The sequence below is a fragment of the Diuraphis noxia genome, unplaced genomic scaffold (assembly GCF_037042655.1).
Source record: "Diuraphis noxia isolate RWA-SAM2 unplaced genomic scaffold, SU_Dnox_SAM2 contig0001, whole genome shotgun sequence".
In the NCBI taxonomy this organism is placed as follows: Eukaryota; Metazoa; Arthropoda; class Insecta; order Hemiptera; family Aphididae; genus Diuraphis; species Diuraphis noxia.
In genome coordinates, this window is record NW_028301711.1 from 93,112,214 (window position 1) to 93,127,676 (window position 15,463).

A 15,463-nucleotide genomic window follows, 5' to 3' on the forward strand; every position below is an offset into this window, starting at 1 on the left:
ATTATAATTTGATTATATTCTAAATAGCACTTATCAATTATCGTTGTAACTTTTTATTTTATAATTTGATAGTCTAGAACAAACATTTAGCTATAATTTAATATTTTAGTTGCATTATGTGAGGAAATTTATTATAATTTCAAAAACCTTTACCAATATTTTATGATGAAAAATTGCCATAAAGTTAAAGTGTTTCGAAATCGCATTTAAAATTTTGTTTAGATTAATATATATGAAATCGGGTTACATCATGTTTTTTTTTATATAGTCCTTGAATAGAACATAGATTATATTTACCTGTTGTAAGTTATAAACGTCAATTTTAGAAAACATACTTACCTACTTATAAGGTAAATTAATGCGTATGGGCGAAAGTTATTCTGGACGCGTTTATTAATTTTTTTAATAGTTTCTGAAGTAGGTAATATAACAATATTATGACACACCGATTGAGCTGGTGGAAGCTGTAAAAAGTTAATAAAAATTATAAATAATTATAGTATCAAAGTCAATTTTATCTATTTATGATTTAATCAATTTTGACGGGAGAAATACATTAACTTAAATGTAGAGGTATATACGAAAAGTTGAAAAAAAATTAATTTTATCTTTTTAAGTCATTTTCATAATGCAACAATATTATTATGTTACTTATCTATGTATTTCATTTGAATTGCATAATCGCACTCTACGACAAATCTGACATAATTATTATTAGTGTATCGGAACAGAAATGCGTTGGTGAAAGTTAGAAAACAAAATAAAACATTATAGATGTTGATAAAATAATAAAATACGATATCATCGTGTAAGACTAAATTTATATTTATTATTTCCATAAATGTGTTTATAATTCGTCCTGCATTGACATACGGTATTAAAATCTGGGGCTCAACCAAAAACTCAAACCTAAATCTTTTCCAATCCTTTCAGTCGATTAGTCTTCGTCTTCTGACAAATGCACCTTGGTATGTTAGTAATCATACAATCCATAAAGACCTGAACATTCAAATTCTTTACATCCTCGCTTCAAAACACTATAAAAAATTTCATTATAAAACAAATAATCATCCAAACCCGCTAATTTCTAACCTCACCTCTAAGACTCTCCCGGATAAACCTCCGCGTCAACTAAAATGAAATTGGCCTCGTTATTTACTTCGCTAAATAATAATAAAAAAAAAAAAAACAGTTTGAAGTAGTGTCAATGGACGCACCCTTCACTCAAGCCTCCAAACCTTGTAAAAAAATCTCAAATCATTATCGATGTTTCTTTTGGATTTAATAACATCACAACCAAAAAAATAAAAATAGTTGAGTATACTTAACCAATTTACAAAAAAAATGTTTCAGTAGCCATTTTTGAAACTATAATTTTACATTTTTTTTTTTTTAAATTTATTCAGGATACATAGAAGATATATGATTCACATTTATTTTTTACGAGTTTCAAGTTGTATACCTAATACAACTACATTGCTTTTTTAAGAAACTCAAAAACTCACGAAACATTCACCTGTCGTCTATTATCTATGCTTCGATTATAAAAATTCATATTATTTATCACGATTACCTTTACAGGTATAATATGTGAAATCTATTAGGAAGAACGAGTTGTATCAAATTGCACATTTAATAAAATAAACTGATTTCGTAAATGTTCGCGAAAGCTTCACGAAATATAACAGTAATTTAATCTGCATTATTAATTTTACTGAGAATGTTCTTTTTGAAGATAGTTAGGTAGTACCTAAGGCGTTATACTTAGCATGGTTCATTAGGCACGGCTGCAATATATCGAAACGAAATAGTTTTAGATGTTGCATGTTTCAGGAAATATCGACAAAAATTATAATATTGATAATTAAATTAGGGAAAACAAATAATAATAATCGGCAAATTTTGAGCACACACAACTAATGAGTGGTTTCACATTTGATTACCATACAAACTATATTATTATTTTATTTATTCACTATAGAATAATAAGAAAATATTACATAATAACTATAACCGAACGCTCATTATTGAATTATGAAAAACTCGTTGAAAATGGAAAGTTATACATCGAACAGACCTATTAGATAAAATGAATAATACACCTAATTATTCTATAGGTAGTTAACGTTTTAGTTTCACCCCGTTCTCATACTGTGTAGCATCACAATACTATCGGAGAATCATAAGTGTCAATTAACATTATAAATTATATTTTGTAATCGACTGTCCACTCTGTCTTGATCGATTGATTCAGGGACGATTATAATAATAGTTAAAAAAAAAAAAAACAGTTTTCATATCCGGTACACGAGACCAGTTTTATTTAACATTACATATTATAACATTTATAATAGTATAATATTATTATGTCAGCCAGCATCGTAACGTTTTGTGATTACGTTTGATAATAAATTATTGCTGTCATAATATACGATAAACCTACATACCTACTCACCGCCATCTGGAAGGTACCAGAACGGGTTTCATGGAGTGTATTGGCGCCAGCGTAGCGTTGCGGTACTTAGATTGTTAATAGACCGAATTTATGTTATTTTAATAAACACGTTAATTGTTAAGAAAATAATTTATACAAAATTAGTGTCGTTAGGAACACAATAATATATGTCTTTTAAGGAGGACCAAAAAATAGACTTGAATGGCTGCATTCGGATGGCGGGCCGCAGATCGGACCCTCCCTGCATTATATTTTAATAATAATTTGTTTAATGGATTTAAACATCCAAAAAAAAAATGAATTATTTATATTTTAGTATTTTATAAGCTATTGCATATATATATCCGCTTAAACGTGATATAAATGATTTTTTTCTGGTAAATAGGTACAATATAATATGTATTATAAAATATAAAATTAAGTTAACTATAAAACTCTAATTTATTTTTTAGTGATGTATAGTGTTTTATGGTAAACTTTTATCAAATCGTATCCGTTTTTTAAAGTTTAAAAAAAATTGTATTAACATTTCAAAAAAAATCTAAAAAAAAAAAAAAAATGTAAAATGAAAGATTCATATTTAAGTTTTTTGATGTATATGCAATGAATTTTGTGGTTGTAATCCATATATTCGATGATTCAGACAAAAAATACAATTTAGCATTTATATCCTACATGCCCATTGCTATAATTTTCTAACATTTACTAAAAAGTTCTTCAATCTTATCATTAATTGGTTTATTGTCATCAAACATTCAAACTATAATATATTATGTATATATTATAGTTTGAATGTTTGATGACAATAAAACCAATTAATGATATATTATATAATATAAAATATAAGTATAGCAATAATTGTAAGTGTTTTCGGGTGATAATAAAGACAAACTAAAAATGTTTTTAATTTAAGATCTATTTCGGAATCGATAATTTTTAATATCTTAAATACTATATAGTAATGTATCGTCTTCCAACAGATTATGTTTGACCTAAATGAAGCCGATCACTTTTTTAAACGAACCAAGACTGGAATCTAAATTTAAAATTTTTTTTTAAATTTTTAAATATTTTTTCACTGCACATAAAAATTCCATAACCATGAAATAAGTTTTAAGCAAAAAATATGCTAACAACACATACAACGTACACTTTATCCATATGGATACGGTCATTGGTGGATTAGTGAATGCAGTAGGTAACGACTAATGATGATTATACGGTAAATTGTCCGTATCACACCGATTACATCACACGGTCTTATCATCTAAACATTCTAAACGTTTATTTATTAGTTTATTACATTATATTATACACCCGTGCGTAATGATGGTAAATACCTATGTAATATTCATAATATTAGATAATAACAAAGTCATAAGATAGTAATAATTCGCCTCATTCGAAAGTGTTGATCAGCAACCAATTCGGATGTGTACCGCCTGTAATACCGGAAGACAATATTCGGATGTCGATATTTTTAGGTGTGGGAACCGATTCGGATGTATCAAGTCGCTTATACGCTCGCCGCAGTTTTGTCTTTGACATGGTGAAATCGATCGTCAAGCCACCGACGACAGTTATTCAGTGTATTGCGGTAACAGCGGCCGTCGCAGCCTAGTAGAATTAGTCATAATAGTAGGTATAGTAGTATGGTAGTAGTCTGGTAGTAATATTATGGTAGAAGAGTAGTAGTAGTAGTAGTACCTCGTATAGTTGTAGTAGAAGCAGTACTGTTACACTCTACTTTCACTGGCGCAACACCAAAACGGGTATCGAGACGATATAGCTTTCGACCGATCGTCCGCGACTCGGGCCAGTGTGATAAACTCGCGCACGGGCACGTCGCAAATACATTAATTTCAGTTGATGATATTCGCGCGGGCGTCGTTTTAAAATCGTCACCGTCGGAAAATTCGAATCGGAACACGTCCGCCGCCGCATACCTACCGTGGTCCTACGTCCGTAACCGCGGTTACCGAAAGTCGCCGATTTGAATTTTATCACGCAGCGCGAAAACCACCGACCGCAGTAAGTTAATCTCCACCGCCGGCAGCACGATGATGGACACGACCGTTACCACGTTCGTCTGGTTCGCTCTGTGCTGTTGCTGCTTCTCGTCTTTCGCCGTTCCGGTGCCCGACCGACGTCTACGGCAGACCGACCGCGTCGCCGCTGGTCCTGCGACGCCCGACCGCGTCGCCGCCGAGTCCGACCAGCCGTTCGATCCGACGCTGGACGCCTTGGCAGACGCCAAGTACGATGAACCCGCCTCCGACGACGACACCAAAAACAGCGGAACCGAAGACAGGGAGAAGCGGCAGTTGTCCTTCGTCCAGGGCAAGCTGTTGAATTTTCTGAAAGTACGGCGTGCGCGTAATATTATTATAATTATAATCATCATGTGCACGACATGGGTGATGATGGGTTCTTACGACTCGGGTTTTGATTGGATACGCGTGATTTACCCGATCTCGATGTACGGATAATACATGTATATGTGTGTGTGTATATAACATTTATGCCGTTATAAGCATACGTCATATTATTATTATAGTTATTACAACTTAAAGATTATTACGTGTTTACGATTGCGCGAATCACTTTCGTCTCTAAATAATCCTTTTTTTCAGTTGATGGGCGGCAATATTATGGTTGAGGGTGGGAGGAAGAGAATGGTCATACAATATATGAACCGATTAAATGGCTCACATGTTTCTACGCAACCAGTGCGTGGCGGGAATACGGCCGTAGAAGGAATATGATCCAATAAGTCCAAAACAGTGGGCTAAGGATATATATTATTTAATATTTCAATAACAGAATAATCTACCTAGGCTATCAGTACTAAATATTATTATAATAGGTACGCAATGAACATCACGTTTCTGTTTAGATTTCAACATTTTCATCCATTAATGATACTTTAGTATAACTTATGGATAGTAAAACTCAATGTTATATATTAAATAGACTTTTTATAATTATTGTTACGATCTAATTTCTAGTTCATATATATATTTCAAAATAAAAAACAGTGATGCAATTATATTCGAGCCATCTAAATAATACCGTGACTTGGTGATATCGATTCCATCGAATATAATTATATTATAAGATGACGCTTGTTTAAATATATATTTATAAAAAAATTCGGTTTTCGACACATATCTACCTATAATTTTACATATTATACAATGATAATTTTTTGCGAAAGTTTAGAATATTTTAATCACAAGAGAATTTACAGCTCAGTTTTGTTACCACATAGTACATTGATACACATTAATATCCATACTCCATAGGTATATAACGCATACTTAAACTATTGTCATGGAATCATGATGTAATAATAAGAATACATGGTTTATCACGACTATAAGTTCTAAATAAATAACGTGCCTATTTTAGGAGATGGAGGGAAAAAATGTAATCTTCTTGGCTCTTGGGTGACACTTTTAGGAATGAAATTATGTATTAGGTATATATTTATATTATTGTATAATATGGATCAACAAGGATTATTATATTAATTATTCATTAATACACTTTAATACTTAAACATTATTACACTGGAGTAAACTTGAATAGTCATAATCAGGGCTAGGATTTGTATGCAACAGCATGTTTTTTTGTTGCGACTTCTGATTGTTGATTTTGTCAGTAATGTCCAAGAATCACCTCATGATGAGATAAATGGTGGTGTTTTAATTTTGCATGTTTTTGCATATTTTGGGTAAAATGCATATTAATGCATATATTGAATAAAATTAATATTATTGCATATTTCCATTATAAGAATGCGAAAAATGCATGTTTTTATAGTATATTTCATAATTAATATTTATACTTTAATATTAATACTTCGTATTTAATTCTAGCTCAGCTGATTAAAGTATTAAACTTGATTTTTTTGTCAAACACAAATTTTATTTTTATCAATACAATCCTATGGTACAATAGGTATGCGATTAAAGATTGAATAGTTTGACGGAGAAAGATAAACACAATTAATACAATTATGTCGGTCAATATAAAATCTAAGATAGAAATTAAAATGCATACTTTTGCATATTTTGGTAAATAAAATGCATATTTTACAATTTTTTATTGCATACAAATCCTAGCCCTGGTCATAATAATATATTATCCTGGTGAATTGCTGAGTAGTTGTGATTTGAAATTTCTTAGCAATTATCATAATTTATATTCATATTCACCACATTACCTAACCAATACTTGATTGTAGAAAACTATATCGAAGCTAAGTTCTTCAAAAATTATTTAAGAGATTGTAACACAATCTGCATTCAATTTAAAATGTATTATATCAGTATATTTTATAGGAGTAGGTAATATATATTACGCATCTTTTTGAGTGATTTTGCTGAAAAAGAGAAAACACTTATTATCGTCGTACCTACTACTAATATACACGGCTAGTGTCTCAAGCCACGTTTTAAAATAGATCGAGTATAATATATTTTACTTTTTATATGGTATGGAAACCGTCTATAATTACTTATGTTATTAGCATTCGTCCGATTTTGTTATAATTATTCATCACTTGTGTTTTAATAGTTGTATGGCCCCGAAAAAAAAATTAGTAATTTAGAATAATGCGATTAGACGATAAAATCCCCAAGTGAGGTGTATATTTTAAAGTACTTTGCACACCTCCGTCAAAGCGTTTAAATCGCATTTACACATTGTATTTAATTGCTATCATGTTAATCATAATTCGTAAGTCTTCTTAAGGCCATCACATAAATGTTTATTATTTACAAGTTGATAGTTATTTTAAACATTATATTACCAATATTATGGTATCATATTATACTATTATAATAATGTACTGCACAACAATATATGAATAATGTAAATCATCAATATTGTATATATGCCACAATTAGGTAGATAAATAAGACTTGTCTAAAATAAAAATAAAAATACGAGTACTATTTAATTATAGTATGTTATTATAATATTATGTTAAATTATTATTCATTATCATTTTCAGTACCACCAGTGAATGATTTCTCCTATTAAAAGTTTTAATTGTGTATATTTTACCCTTTTCAAATTGACTTGTTACTGTTCTCTACACAGTAAATGAAAATAATAATATCATGTGGAGGAAGGGCATTTACCATTAGCTCTGACTCCACTGGAATAATATTTAGTTGACCGAGCACACTGATAAATTAACACATGATTTATATGGCGGATGATTGACCTACCTATAGACACATTTTCACATAGGTAATACTCGATTATACTAATATGATTTAAACAAATATAACATATTTTGTCTTTGGTAGATAATATACAAATTATTACTGTAATAGGCAAATCATATAGTTTTGTAGTTACGTAACAAATGTTGACAATGGTATGAAATAATAATAATAACTGTATGTATGTATATACATGTACATGTACGTATAATATTATAATATTATTATGATTGTATTTGCAGAAGTGTCTATATCAACTTTCACGCGCTGAAACTGGTAAAAGAGTTACGCAATTATATAATAAAAACAAATAATACTTTTTGCATTTGCAAAAAATTAATAATATTATAAAAACAACATAATATAATATGAAAAAAGTACATAATTTGACGGTGTTATATTAACCGATAGCTTAATGCAGTAAATTTGGTCATATAATGATGTATAATGATACATTTTTGAGTGATAAATAATAATGTCTTTAAATTGTTACAGTATCAGACTCATATAATAACGGAAATGAAAAATCAACTATAATAATTTGAGTTTACAATTTTAGTCATAAATAATTCACTTATCGACACGAAACGTGATACCTAATATATTATTTTTTTTTTTTACTATATACCTATTATTATAGGTAATCGTTTGGATAAGTCTGTGCAGAGCTTAAAAAAAATAAAAGAGAGAAAAATAAACAAAATAATATAGATGTCCGTTATTATTTTGTTACAATTGACAATTTATTGTTTGTGTAGTGCCTAAGTAATAATATTGTTTAAAATAAAGTGAATAATAAAATTCGCATTAGACTCAATTAAACAAGTGGGTACACTGTCCAATCAATAGAATACATTATTTACAAGTTCTGAATAATGAAAATATCTTATTAAGACAACTAAAAATGTTAAATTAATAAATTACGGGTATATAGATAATCGGTACCTGAAAGTTAGTAGCCAATAAATTATGTCAAAGTATGTTTTTATCTACAATATTGAAAGAATTAAAAAATATTATATCAATAAGAATTTTGTTTAATTATGGATTAATAACTTGCTTATAATAATAAGTGAATATTGTTTTTACTATTATTATACTTATGCAACACGCTTCTCTATCGCTAAATAATATATTAATAATACTCAGCGAGTAGGTAAATAACATTGTTATACAGATTTTTACATTAAATAACAGATAAATCGGTTGTTGTGAACAAAGCTTGATGTAAATCTACATGCATTTAATTACATTTATGCAATACCTATATTGATATTCTTTAAAAGAACAAAAAATGTTAAAATTAAATTATATTACATAATTACTCGTAATTATAAGTAATTTTTCACTGATTTTTGTACATTTATGATCGTAGTGGATTGAACTATTTTACTGAATATTTATATTTGCACTAAACAATTATTTCGTTATAATCTTTACACTATAGGTACTTGATTAAAATTTTATAATCATAAATCTTTTTAAATCTAAAAAATAACTACACTGAGAATGATTTATAAATTAAATTGTTAGCTATATTACTATAAACAATATCAAATTAATCATAGTTTAAAAAAATTCAATAAATTCTCCCCTCAGTATATTACAATAAACACACACTGTGATTACAAAAATAAAATTATTCAATAAAAAAAAAAGGATAAAGAGTAAAAATATACAGAGGTAAAATATAAATATTATATAGTAATAATAATGAATAATATGGTTATGATTAACGATTGAATAAGTAATAAATAACAACATGTAAGACTTTCAAAATTGAATTACCTATTTATCTGTATAATATTATATTATACTAATAAAACTACAATCTACATCACATAATAAATAGTACTACATAAGTATTTACCATATAGTTATATAAACTATAATATGTGTTTTGATTTAATAAACCAATTATCGAGAATTAATTATATTATCTCTAGAATAATTTTTATCCGTGTTTATATTAAATTTCTTGCCCGTTTTAATATTATGTGCGTCACGTGTGTAAATCGAAGTCATGTTGTCGTTGTACTTTGCTATTATTATAAAATCATGGATATGATACTAATCAAATATATATATTTTAATTGACAAATGATTTCAAATATATTATGCAATATAAAACTCAATTTTGAGTATCATGTGTATCAGACTATTATTACAGATGATATCGTATACACAATATGAGCTATATAATTGGTATAAATACACGGTGTCGCGTAAAGTTGTGTGTTATCGATTAAAAAACATAATGAGTAAATAATTAGTAGTAATCGTAGACTTTATAGTAAACTATTTGTGAAGGGCAGATCATTTAGATTATGCATTGAGGCAATATGAAGGTCCTACAAAAAATAAAAATAATCATATTATTTATTAGGTGATTGGTAGGTAATATAAAAGTTTAATAATAATATAATTAGTCTTATATTCCCATTTAGTTAGGGTATTTATGACTAACGTGTTTGTTTTATTATATTCCTGCACACTAAAGACCAAATCATAATTATGTTTGGTATAACAATGATCAAGTGTTTTTGAATTTTTTAACTATAAATTCATTATTTTTGTATTTATGTAATTAACATACTATTATCCTATTCATGAACTTTATTATAATATTATGTTATAGCCATTACCGGTGGTCGATGTGACTAAAGAAGATGAAAAATACGGCAACGATGGTGACAAGTTTAATAGGATCGGAAGAGGTCTTATCGGCGGTGTGGAAACCGTGTCCAATATGCTGACCTCGGCGCTTTCGGTAAATATGACTCGTAACCTTGCAGTACTATTAAGACATTCAAAATCGTTTTAACATGTTGGTTTAATTTAATCGGAAATGTTTGAGAAAAAAAAACACATGATGATATGTAAATATAAAATTTTCTAGTTGTCGACGTTATTCGATTTCACTTAAAACTAATAGATTTGTTTGATTTTAGTATGTATTATAGACACACGTTTTTAATTTTGAAATAAAAAAATATTAAAAATGTATGCATCGACACAATAATGTTATCATTTACATCTGTAACGCCAACGACCGTCGACCGATCGATTGTAAACAAAAATTTCAATATACAGCCTTAAGACGTGTCTACCACGTGAATATATAGCTTTTATTTTCCTCAAAAATGACCATTTTTCATAACATGTTTTCTTAAAATCTAATTTTTGAACATATATCTATTTTGTACAGGAGAATGGTGATTTTTCGCGTTATTTAAACACCTAATGATAATAATAATTTATATTAATATTCATATTTTTCATATTTTTCACTTGTAAAAATGTTTGAGGGTTACACCGCAGAATAAAACAATTGAATTAAATGTTGTTTAAAATTTGTATGGCAATTTATGCAACTAACAATATCTTCGGTAGCCTAATTAATTACAAATAATTTTTTTAAATCAGTAAAAAAAATAATTAAAATTTAGAGACACAGAAATTCTTGTCTGGGGAAAACACTATGTGACGAGTGACGACGCATTGGAGGTTACCTATAACACTTATGATATCGGTATTAATCAATGAATATAGTTTACAAACAAAAACTGTATATTTATTAAAGTTTTATAAATCTGATTATGAAGTCGTAATACCTAATATAAATTATGTTAAGCCACAGTTAGAGATTTTTTTTTATTTATTTACTATTAATGAGGACTGAGGAGTTAGATTTCTCATCAATATTTGGTTTCATGAAATATGTTTGAGTAATATTTTGAGATGGCAACCTAAAGAAAAAAAAATAATTACAAAATACAAACGTGACAAAATCACCTTTTCTTTGTATCTAAGCACTACTTACTATATATTGTTACTTTTTTCCAATAATTTACTCTTCTATAAAAATAAAATATGTATAGAGCGTGTAATACCACGATTTCAATAGCGCCATGTGTGGTGGTTTATGTATTTCGTCATTTACTAATTAAAGGTGATTTATGTTTGAAAGTAGCTGTGTATTTTATAACTTAAAAAAGATAATAATATGACTTTCATAAATGAAATTTAGGTCAAGATAAACGTTGAGCATTGATTAAATTACGACGTGTTAAATTTGATGTTCCATCACTTGTATGAATTATATAGTATTCAATATTCTAAATAATTTATAAGTGTGGCATAATTGATATTAATATTTTTTTGATATTTAGACTAAAGCACTTGTCGCTAACATTAGGCATGGCTAAAAAAGGTCAATTTACTCATGAGTCTACCTGTTATGTATTTAATAACCATCTAAATAAATTTTAAATTTGCTTTATATTTAATTAGGTGATTCCCGTGCACTTCGTTTACCGTTAAAAATATCAACTCTATATGATTCAAAATTTGTATATAATTCGTCGTTTAATACCCGGCTAGTCATGTTCATAACTTACAGTAGGTAATAGATTCCCGCGGAGTTACAAATTTACAAAAACTCTTAAACCCAAAATGAATAATGAGAAAACAATAATAAATAGTTATAATTGCCTAATAAATATTCCATCTTAGATTTGAAACAAACAGCAACCTTACAACTTATAAAAATATTTAATATTTAGAATATGTTTTATTGGAAAGATAGTGATACTATTGTATTTTTTAGTATGGTCATTCTCTTCACCTCCACAACTTTATTGGACTGAATTTATGCCCAAAACCTGCTCCATAATTTACTCTTTCGTTAAAAAAAAAATCAAAAAGATCTGATAAGAGTTTACCCCGTATAAAGATTTTAAGTTCACGTTTATTTTTTTGATATTTCTTAGATATATAACTAAAGTTAGTTATCTGTGATATATCTATAATATTGATTCTATATAATATAAATAATATATAATATACCTATTTAATGTAGAATGTATGTTTCGTATCTGTTTTTGATGCAATTATAAAAATTATAATAAAATCCTTAAGAAAAATTTTACTAATAAACTGGACAGTGACGTTGTATGATTTCACTGTCAATCCGTCCTATCTCGACAATTATATTACAGTAATAATACGTCTTATTGTTATGTGAATTTTGTTTTATTTATATTATGAGAGTGCTTTATATCCGAATAATGTATTAATAGGTATCAAGATTTGTACATATTGCCATATTTTTTTAAATTGTAGAAAGTATTTATATATTCCAATCAGAATATTATTTAAAATCATAAAATTTACTCTAAAACAATTATTGTGTGATTATATAACGAAATTTTTGATTATTTTGACAAATTTTTAACTTTGATTATTGTTATTACGATCATTATGATTATATACCAATGTTAAATTATATTCTGAAATTACCTCCACACATCCCTTATGTAAGGAGTACAACATTAAAATTTGTAACCAAAAAACACGAATGCAAAATGCGAATCATTTAAAATTTATAAAACCAATAATTATTTGGGTGATTAGTGATTTTGATATTTTTTAAGAAACCGTTTTAAAAATATATAAGTTTTGAGTGTTGGGTTTTTATACAAATATAATATTTTCTGGATAATTCCTGGTCATGGCTCTGTAGTTTCATTCTTTAAATTATAATTAAATAGGTAACTATACCTACGTCAGTTATAATTATAGACTGAAACTTATATCCACAAGTTTTATAGCGGCGTCTATACTGAGTCTATGGTTTACTTTTTTCTCATTAATAATTATATATTGTCCATATTATATGGTGTATAAAATACAAATGCAATATTGCTAGCTAAATATAGAGTGATCTCTTTACTAGACTTTGTGAGGTACTTCACCTTTGTTTATCCTTAATTTAAGTATAACTACGTCTTGAACAAAAAATGAATACATGCAATAGTCGACTAGTAGATCTATAACCTAAATAGTAAATATTTATTGATTTTAATATTTTATACTTTTTACTTTCAGTTTCCAATGGATACCGCAAAAAAATTATCCAGGTCAGCGACCGAAATTTTAAACAATTTAGGTGGAAGATTAATAGGACTGCAGTGATAACATAAATCTGTAAATCTGTTATAAGCAATACCTTAATAATAAATGTGTTGTATTGTATTTAGCATTAACTCTTGGTGTGTAATGAAGTATGTATTAAATATTTTTTAATTTGAAAAAATGAAATTATTCACCATATTTAGATAAACTAATTAAAACAATTGTTTTTAATGATAGAGATTAATTTTGTGAACGATACATAATAGAATAATACTCTTATTTGTACATATATTTTTCATTTGTTTTTATAATGTTTCATATTTCATATCATATTTTGTAATCCATTTTGTTAAAAAATAAAAAATAAACTTAATAATATAAGTTATGATTTATATTTTTTCATCCCATTTTGTTTTGTCATTGTCTTATAAATTGAATAGTATTATTGTATTACCTAACATTTATTCAAATACTAGATGTTTAGTCAAGACATACGTTGTGTTAAAAGAAAACATTACATTTTAAGGAACATCATTATTATAAATACTAATTCCACTTCTATATTAAAATGTAATGAATATATTTTTAAATAAAAGCTTTCATTTGTTTTTTCCTTATTGATTGTATTTAGTTTTAAAACATAAAAATAATAATCATAGATGTATTTTGTAGGTATACCTTCTAAGTTACTAACTTCTTAGTGTTTATTTAGCTATTTTGTGATAAATTGAGTACTTTGATAAATGTATTGATAGCATTTTTGACCATACATGTGCAACTGTGCACATTTCAAATAATTAACAACCGGATAGGTACTTGTGTTAGTTCTTACAGTGTTAAAATGTAAAAACTTGGTAATTATGAATTTATGTCGTTAGCATTTATTTATTTTTATACGCATACATTTAGCAATAATTATAAATTGAACTGGTATACTTACTTACCTATTGCCCAATTCCATATTTTGTATTTCGTTATAATACATCAATGAATATTAGTAATAAATACATACAACAATAACTAATGAAAATAAAAAAACTATCTGTCCAAGTAATAATCGTTAGGTATATAGTGATTTTTAACATTATTTTGTTTTTTAATTTTAATCAGAAAAAATATTATTAGCATCAGACAATTATTTTGTATCTTGTGTAAATTTAAAATAGCCTTATTTTGGTATTGGCTACAATGGTATATATACGTATACTATGAAGTAACCTACATAATCAAAACCAGTCTGAATAAAATTTGTAAAAAAATTATCTTAATTTATAAATCAATTTTTTTTAATATAAACGACACTTTAAAGGAATTAAACATACTCGGTTTTAACTTTTATCCTATATGTAGAAACTTACAGTGTTCCCTACTGGCTAAATGAATTAGTCATAAAAAAAGTGTAATTTTATTTTTATTCAACAAATATTGCAATATTGAAACAATAGGTAGTAACTATAGTAATATCAAGTAATAGTTGTTGAAATTATATATGTCTGATTCGACAACTATGAAACCATCATTAGCATTTGTACATTTAAATAATTTGAAAAAAAACTTATTATAATTGTATATTCTTATATAGTTTTATCTTCTTTAAATTGGCTATAACTACCTAATATGAATATATATTTTTTTTTTATTGTTAAAAGATATTTTATAATGATTTTAATTTAAAAAAATAAAAATAGAAAAAATTTCATTAATGAATTGTTTCTCGTGCAGTAATAATATTATGCACATTTTAATGTAAAAACATATTTCCCAATAAGTTTAATTTTTGCCAGTTTATAATGTATAATGTATAATGTATATTTATTATTATACTATACAATATACATATTAGGTATATATAAAT

At 27.0% G+C, this 15,463-nt stretch overlaps 1 protein-coding gene across 1 annotated transcript; it reads left to right on the top strand.

Moving 5' to 3' along the window:
- Nucleotides 1-4,024: 4,024 nt before the first annotated feature.
- LOC107166301 (uncharacterized) lies at nt 4,025-14,216 on the top strand. Its single transcript, XM_089217343.1, has 3 exons — nt 4,025-4,818; nt 10,331-10,462; nt 13,582-14,216. The coding sequence occupies exons 1-3, from the start codon at nt 4,516-4,518 to the stop codon at nt 13,666-13,668; spliced, it is 522 nt and encodes a 173-aa protein (XP_089073469.1). The 5' UTR covers nt 4,025-4,515; the 3' UTR covers nt 13,669-14,216.
- The last annotated feature ends 1,247 nt before the right edge of the window (nt 14,217-15,463 follow it).